General features: G+C 57.5%; 1 protein-coding gene across 1 annotated transcript in view; it reads right to left on the bottom strand.

Moving 5' to 3' along the window:
* The window catches only part of J4E78_005427 (uncharacterized protein), a gene marked incomplete at both ends in the record, with an annotated part of 29489 nt that extends 21663 nt beyond the window's left edge, over positions 1–7826 (bottom strand). The window contains one exon of the mRNA XM_049366047.1: positions 15–7826. Coding sequence (XP_049221773.1) covers positions 15–7826 — 7812 coding nt within the window. The remainder of the gene's footprint in view (positions 1–14) is intronic.
* Between the last annotated feature and the right edge of the window lie 342 nt (positions 7827–8168).

Genomic DNA, 8168 nt, shown 5'->3' with positions numbered 1-8168 from the left:
GAAGAGCGATGTACCTTGTCATCATAAGCATCCGTCCTGTCTCCGTCTCCTCTCTCGCTACGACTGCGGCTGCTCCTCTTTTCGCGTCGACTACTGGTCGAGATCGTGGAGCGCATGTCATCATCGTCTGAGCCGCCGTAGGTAGAACCGCGATCCGACCGATGCTTCCGTCTACGATGTTTGCGTTCTTCATCGTCGTCGTCCTTAGATTTCGAGGACTTGCTTGAAGCTTCTTTCAAGTTCTCCCTCGACTTGCTGCCGAAAAGGCCCAGGAAGCCACTTGGACGTTTCTCCTTCTCCCTCCTTGAGCTGCGATCCTCGTCTAGATCTGGAATTGAGGATACGACGGAAACCATGTCATCATCTCGTTTGGATCGTCTCCGGGAGGACTTGCGATCATCATCGTAGTCGCCGAGTTCGGAAGCTGCTGTGGAGCGTGATCTAGTCTTGGTCTCGGGTGATGCGTCTCTGTCGCCATCCCTTCTCCTGTGCTTGCGTCGTCGCTCGCCAGTCTCGGAGATGGCGGATTTTGTGTCCCAGTCGTCAGCGCCTTCATCAGCCTCATGATGGCGATGTCTTCGCCTCCGTTCTCCACCCTCTTCAAGATCGTAACCGCGATCGTGGCTCTTCTCACGTGTCTCGGACTTGGCTTCGCGACGTCTGCGGCGTCTCTCCTCGCGATCGGGGTCGTCATACTTGTAGCTCAGAGAAGCGATTGAGCCCACATCGTCATCGTCGTACCTGCGTGGTCTGTCGTCGAAATCATCGTCGTATCTGTCATCGACATCCTGGTCGCGATCGTTTCGTGAGTGCCTGTCCTTCGCCTCCTCGTTGAAGTCTGCGGGATAGAATCCGTTCGATTCTTTTTCGTTGCCCGCCCGACTTGGCACATCGTCGGGAGCATAGTACCCAGAGTCGGTTACGTTACGAGCGGTGACTGGATCATGCGCCATCGTGAACGGCGCTGCAGTGGGGACCTTTGGGGCCTCGACCATCGTTTGGTATCTGGAAGGATCGGAAATGGTGCGGGCGTTTATGTAGTCGTCATACGTCGTCTCGGTCCTGAGAGGAGAACTGATGCTGGGTGACCATTTGCCGCTGCTGTGTCTTTTCTGGACTTTCGGCCTGGGTGTCTTATCGGCCAGCTCCTCAACGCCCTCAAATGCGTAGCTTGGGATTGTCACATTCTTCTCATTTCGTTCGAGTGCACGTGCGCCATTCGGTGGAGATACAGGAGAGTCGCGTGAATGGTGCTTCTCTGTGGACTCAAGATCCTTCCTGGCACGCTCGGCATCCGAGGCCATCCTGTTTTGATCCTGGTTCATGGTCATGCCCATTAGAGCAGCGAAACCACCGGCCATGGCAGCGGTGGAGGCTTTACTGCCGCTACTCTCACCTTGTCGCGCGGGCTTCTTCGGAGGACTAGGGGACTCTTGGAATGCTTCTCCTAGACGTGGTGGTTCGGCAGATCGAGATGGCTCAGTTGAGCGAGAAGAGTCGGCGAAACGTGAGGTTTCAGCAGGTCGAGAAGGCTCAATATCCCTGGGATCTCGGGAGGGCTCAATGTCCCTGGGATCGCGTTCCATGATAGGGCTTGATGGCGGACTGGGATCACTCATCTCCCAAGTGTCCACACTAGCTCGCTTCGATGACTTGGACTTCTTCTTCTTGTCCTTCTTCTCCTTCTTGCTGAGCTTGACCTCTGGCTCCGCTTCCCTCTCTTTCACTGCAGGTGTTGGCTCTCCACGTCGAGAAACATTCTGCATAGCTACAACTTCGTCAGTATCGTTAGTCTTGTTCTTACCCTTTGTGTCCTTCTTCGCGGACGATGCCGGCGGCTCTTCTGCGAACACCTCAGACTCAGGTATGTCGTCCCAGCCGCCGGGCATGTGCATCGACACTGGCGGTGTAGGAATCTCGCCTTCAACAAAGCCAGGTCCCACTGTACTCTGTTGGGGCGTCCTCCACGCGTCGCGCTCTGACTCAGGCTGCCAGTATGCCGTCTGGACGCTGCTCGTAGATGGCACAGCTGAGATGATGGAAGGGGTGACTGTGGAAGATGGTGCAGCTGAGATGATCGATGGAGCGATAGTGGATGGGGCCCTGTTTCCATCAGAGAACGGGTTGCTGAGGGAAGACGCGGTAGGATTGCTGAATCCAGCTGCAGTGGCATTGCTGACAACAGTGCTGACGGTAGACGCAGTTGGATCGCTGAAATCGTAGGAAGTCGCACTGCTGAGGTTTGATGCAGTCGGGTTGCTCAGGGCAGATGCAGTTGGATTGTCGCGTCTGTAGCTACGCTCGTCCTCTTGATCTCGTTGATCTCGGGAAAGAACCGCTGCAGTCGTTAGTGCTGCAGCTGCTGCCGCTGCTGCTGACTTCTTCTCCTTCTTGTTGCTCTTCTTGGAAGCAGCATCCACGACACTGTCCCAACTGGAGTCATTCTCGTCCCGAATGTATTGCGTGCTTGGTGCAGACTCCTTACTTTCGGGGACTCTGGACATCTCGGGGCGGTAGGGTGTGTAGGTGGACGTCGTCTGTTCGGGCTTGGGCGGCTCGCGCTCGACCGTGGCTTCACGCGACCTGAGATCGCCATCTGAGACGAATTGTTCGCGGTAGGACTCCGGAGTAGGGACGTCAAAGTGGTGGAACTGGTTCTCGCCCCAGCTTACCCTAGATCTTGCTCGGTTCGATTCGTCATCTCTTGGCTCGCGTCTGGTCTCTCTAGTCTCCCTGATAGGCTCCATTGCTGGTGATGGAGGGGCAGATGCACTGCGCACAGAAGGTGTGCGACTACCGGGAGGAGTAGGCAAGATGAGGTTCAGCGATGGAACTTGAGGTAGCGGTTGGGGTTGAGAGGACCGACCATTTCTGGTGGCAGTGAATGCGTACGACGGAGGATAAGGAGGGAGCTTGGGCTGGCTGACAGGATAGTCTTCCCAAGATTGGTAGATGGGTAGATCTGGAGCGCCCTCGTTCGGGTCTACTGGGCGGACCTTGGGCAGGTTGTCGTTGGCCAAGAGCTCTTCCGGTGCGAAGAATTCAGCTTGAGATACTGGCTTTGCATAGTACCTTTGTTCCCAATCTTGAAGGACTTCGCGAGCTTCCTGGCGTGAATTGTCCTTCTGCTTAAACATATCGGGGTTGAAGATGTCCTCGTCAAAAATGTCCTGCTTGACTTTGCTGGGCTCGATAGTCTTGACACTGGTTGGCTCCCGCTTCTTGCTGCTCTTCGAGGATGAAGATTCACTCTTGCTGCTCTTGGACGAAGAAGAATCGTTCTTGCTGCGCTTCCATGAGGAGGATTCGCTCTTGCTGCTCTTCGTTGAAGACGAAGACTTGCTGTCGCGCTTCTTCTCGCGCTCCCTCTCCTTCTCCTTGTCCTTGTTGTCCTTGTAGTCCTTGATCGCAGCAGTTGCGATTGCTGCTGCAGCACCAGCAGCTACTGCGCCAGCAACGGAAGACTTCTTGTCAGACTTGAAAGCCTCGCGTTCGCGGTCTTGCAGCTCCTGCTCCTTGCGTTGTACAACGGTGGCAGTCGAAGCCATTGAATCTCCTGTTGGCTGCTGTTCAAGCTTACGAGCTCGGTCGCTCTCGTATCGGTCGGTGTAGTCCTGAGCTTCGCGTTCCCTGCGTCGGCGCTCCATGTCCTCTTGAATCTCAGCTTCGCGTCTCGCGGCATCGATGCGCTCAGCTTCTTGTTGTTGAGATTCACGGCGCTCTCTCCGTTTGCGCTCAGCCTCCGCAGCCTCGATGGCGAGCTGACGCTGACGCTCCATTTCGGACATTCGTTGATGACGTTCGCGGTCTTCGGCTTCCCGAGCGAGGCGTGCCTGGACCTCTTGCTGTTCGCGACGGCGTTCGTTCTCGAGCCTCGCCAATCGTTCGATGTCCATGAACTTGCGAGCCTCCTCCTGCTGCCGTTGCAACTCCAGGCGACGTCGCTCGTCTTCGTCTCGGCGTCGCGCTTCTTCTTGGCGTGTCGTTTCCTCCAAACGGAGCAATGTCTGCCGGCGGTCTTCTTCAATCCGTCGAGCCTCATCCTCTTGCAGCTGCCGTTCTTTGCGCAGGCGATCCTCTTCCTCACGGAGCGCAAGTGCCGCTCGCCGGGCCTCTTCCTCTTGTCGCAGCTGTTCTCGACGCACTCGGTCTTCCTCTTCCCGGCGCGCCTCGTCCTCGCGTCTCTGTTGTTCTCGGCGACGCTCGGCCTCCTCGTCCAGTCGCTCCTGCTCCTTGCGTCGCTCACGGAGGTCCTTCTCGGCCTGCTCTTGTGTCAAGTTGAAGCGAACATTGCTAGACGCGGACGGCGGTCGGCTCGGAGGTCGGTCGGGGTGTTTCATCGCAGAAACTGCTGCAAATCCGGCAGTCGCTGCAAGTCCAGCAATAGAGGCATCTCGCCTCCATGAGGAGCTTTGGATGGGAGAAGAGTTTGCCCGACGGAATTGAGGATGCTGAGGACTTTGGATGATAATGTTCTGAACTTGAGACTGCGTGGGATAAGGAGGTGGGAAAGGTGCTGGTGGGAAGTCTGAAGGACCTGCTGTGGTGTACCCAGATTGTGATGGTGCCTGTGTTGAGTAGATGGCGCCGGGGACTTGCTGCACTGGCTGAGGGTGTTGAATGGGGATGGGACCAGGTCCTGAGGTGACAATAGGCTGATTGGTGACGATAGAGCTTGTACGGCGTGCATCGAACGACGCATTGGGGTCATGGGGTGCAACAGGATAGACCGACTGCAATGTTTGAGCGCTGCTAGACTCGCTGTCGTGGTGTCCATGGGCAGCTCCAACAGCTGCGCCGGTCAAGGCACCTGCTGCGCCAGCTGCGGCAGGCCCAATGAGCGACGTACTAGCGATGTTGTCGTAGAGGTTGTTGGAAGACCTTCTCTTCTTGCCAAAGCCCCATCGCCAGCCCCATTTGTTCGTACCTGAGTGGTTGGATCCGATAGACTCGTTGCTCTTGGTCTTCTTCAGGGAATAATCGCCGTATACGAGACCGCCATCACTCGAGGAGTCGGAAGTACCATCGTCTGGCAAGTCCTCCCACTCGTCGTCCCCGTAACGTGAGGCGGGCCGCGAAGTTTGACTTGTCTTGCGACCAAGACGGTTCTCCTTAACAGCAACGACCTCGTTGTGGCGTTTGCCCTTGCCGGCCTTCGCGGCTGTGATAGCAGCAGCCGTAGCGCCAAGACCAAGTAGCGAAGCTTTCAGTCGCTCATCCGAGTTTCGTCTCTTCGGCGATGATCGTCTCCGCGTCCTCCTTACGTAGCCGGTGCCGAATGCCATCTCGGAGTCGGATGAGGATGTTGAAGCGTTGCTGAAGCTGAAGAAGCCCTTCTTCTTTTTCTTCAGGCTATTGGCTGTCTTCACTCGCTTCTCCTTTGGTGGAGGTGCAGAGAAGAAGCCTCCAAGGAAGCCACCCTGGGACTCGTGATTCTGGCCAATCTCGATGACAGAGGCTCCGGATGTTGAGCTTCGAGATGCTTTGTGTCGGAGTGAATGCGATCTTCTCCTACGACGCTCATCGTCACTGCTGTCTCTGCGGTGATGAACCACTTGAACCCTCTTCGGGGACCTGGATCGACTGTGCTGCTTCTTCTTTGTGGCCGCTCCAAGGGCGACTCCTGCAAGACCTGCACCAATGGCAGTGCCGATCAGGCCTGTCTTGCCGCGTCCTGAGTTGGAGCTTGAAGTTGAGCTTGATCGAGAACGGCGCGACCGAGACTGACGGCGAACAACCTTGTGATCCTTACGGTCCTTCTTGTCGCTCGTAACGCCCACGGACATCACGGAAATGCGGTCGGCGGAATTGCTCCGGTGGCGGATGCCAGAGCTGCCATAGCTGTAACTCTTGCGATCCCCTGATCTGCTGCGGCTGTGTCGTGAGACCCTCGACCGACCAGACTTGATGCTGTATGTGTCGTCAAAGTCGTCGCGGCCCGCGCTGAAGACAGCCTTTCCAGCCTTGGCAAGGCCAATGCCGCCCAGGCCTGCAGCTACCCAGCCCGCGGCGCTGCTCTTGTTCTTGCGACGCTCCTCACCCGAAGAGATTGAGCCCCAAGACTTCTTCTCCTTGAGCGAGTATCGAGATTGCTTCTCAATGCCACCAGTGGGTCGCATGAACTCATTGGATCGCCGTTTGTAGTAGTGGTGCTTCCGCGGGGCGTCCAGAACGGAAGAGCGAGGGTCAAAGCAACCCTTGCAAACTCCAATGTACTCGGTGTACTCTTCCATCTTCTGCACATCCTCGTAGTCTTTCCACCAGTCGACAAACTTGGAAACAGGCCCAGTGTGCTGATGCTGGTGAGCCATGCCGCCTGAGATGTATGGACTGGGCGTAAGGCCATTCTGATGATGTCCGTTCGGGCCGTGCGCCGACGGGTGATGGTGTGTGCTATGCGAGTGTGTGTGGGTGTTGGAGTGGGTGTGTGAATGTGAATTATGTTGGTTTAAGCCATAAGCCGCCAGTCCTGCGGCGCCAGCAGCGTACAGTCCAGCCATGCTGCCAGACGAGTGCTTTTCTGGCTTGGCTGGCCGAGGTGGCTTTGGAGGAGGCGCGCCTTCCACGCCGTAGGCGGCGGCTGCAGCATAGGGTGGGAGGTAGCTGCCGTCGTTGGCAGCGGTATTAGAAGCATTAGATCCCGGGCCGTACATGTTGTACGTGGAAGCCGGAGCAGCCGGGGGGGTATTATTAGTATAAGAAGAGTATGATGTAGAAGGGCGAACATTCGATGAGCTGTAGCTCGTGGTGTGTTCGTGATTAGAGGAGCTGTGGCCCATGGCATATCCCAGGGCAGCTCCGCCGGCCGCAGTAGCAGCTGGGCCGAAGGTGCTCGACTTGTTGGGTCTCGACGAAGATGCGGGTCGCGGTGGTTTCTGGGGCGTCGGGGTGTCGTCGACGAAGGCACCGGGCATGGACGAGCTCGATGGTCGTGGAGGCCTGGATGAAGAGCCATTTGTGCTGGGCCCGTAGAAGTCTGCAGCGGCGCCCGATCCGGTGTCGGCAACCGGGTTGGGCTGCGCGGAGGCAGACATGAGATGGGGGGTATCCTGTCCTATGATGACAGAGGGCGGCTGGGGCCTCACGCCAGGCTGTTGGTGCACTGACTGGCCCTGGTCGTTGTAGAAGTCGGCAGCCGCTCCGAAGGGATGGCCGCCAGGGAGCGCGCTCGAGGTGTATCGCAGAGGGTCCTGGCCAGGGAACTGGCTCTGCACGTGATCGTCCATGTCGTCGTGGTGTGGTGGGTGGCTTCCTACTGGCAGAGCGCCCGACATCATGGGCGCTCCTGCCTGTCCTGGGAACTGCGAGAAGCCGTCGCTGCCAATCTGGCCGCTGAAGCTGCGCTGGACCGACTTGGGACTGTCAACAATCTCGCCCCTGTAGCCGGCGCCCGTTTGCGACGTGCTGCCGGACCGCACTGAGCGCGTCGAGCGGCGCTTCTCGAGCTTCTTGTCCTTGGCCTTGCCCGTCTTGCGGTCCTTGTCGTCGCGCAGTGTCGAGCTGGACGACTCGGCATAGCTGCTGCGGCGATCGTCGCGACGCATGTTGTCGTCGTCGTAGGGACCGCTCGTGTTGTTTGTTGTGGCCCGTGAGCGCGGCATCTCGTCGAAGGCAGTCGTGAAGGAGGCAATCGAAGACGCGGAAGGCGCAGTGTCACGTTTAGATGAGGTCGATGTCGATGGCTTGCGCGTCGTCGAGGATGACACGACGGAGCGGGCGTCTGGGTCGCGCTTGGAACGCGTGGAGTCGCTAGTACGGCGGCGGCGACTTTCCTCGTCCTTGTTGCTGTTGGAGGCAGCAGAGCTACCGGTCAATCTGCTCCACATGATGGCGGATGACTGCAGTCAGGATCGCGGGGGCGCAGATGCGTTGTTATTACAAAGTGGTGCTGGCAATGGGTCGGGCGCAAATGAGATGAGTCTCTTGGTGGGATATGCTGGGTATATCGCTGCAGACAGTCGCAAGTGAGAGAGAATCGTTCAAATCGTCATGTCGTGATGATATAGTACAGGTTTCCGATGCAGAATGGCTAGGAAAGTATGCGCGCAATGCCCAAGGACAACCAAAGCAGCCTCTCGCGGTACTAATCGCAAAGATTGGTGTGGTGCAGAGCAGCTGAAGTGCTCGGCTTGGGACGTAAGCCCCAGCAACCGAGTGAGTTGGCGGCA

This window comes from Alternaria triticimaculans (assembly GCF_023758025.1).
Source record: "Alternaria triticimaculans strain BMP 0046 chromosome Unknown scaffold_7, whole genome shotgun sequence".
In the NCBI taxonomy this organism is placed as follows: Eukaryota; Fungi; Ascomycota; class Dothideomycetes; order Pleosporales; family Pleosporaceae; genus Alternaria; species Alternaria triticimaculans.
This window is presented reverse-complemented; position numbering and strand designations above follow the sequence as displayed.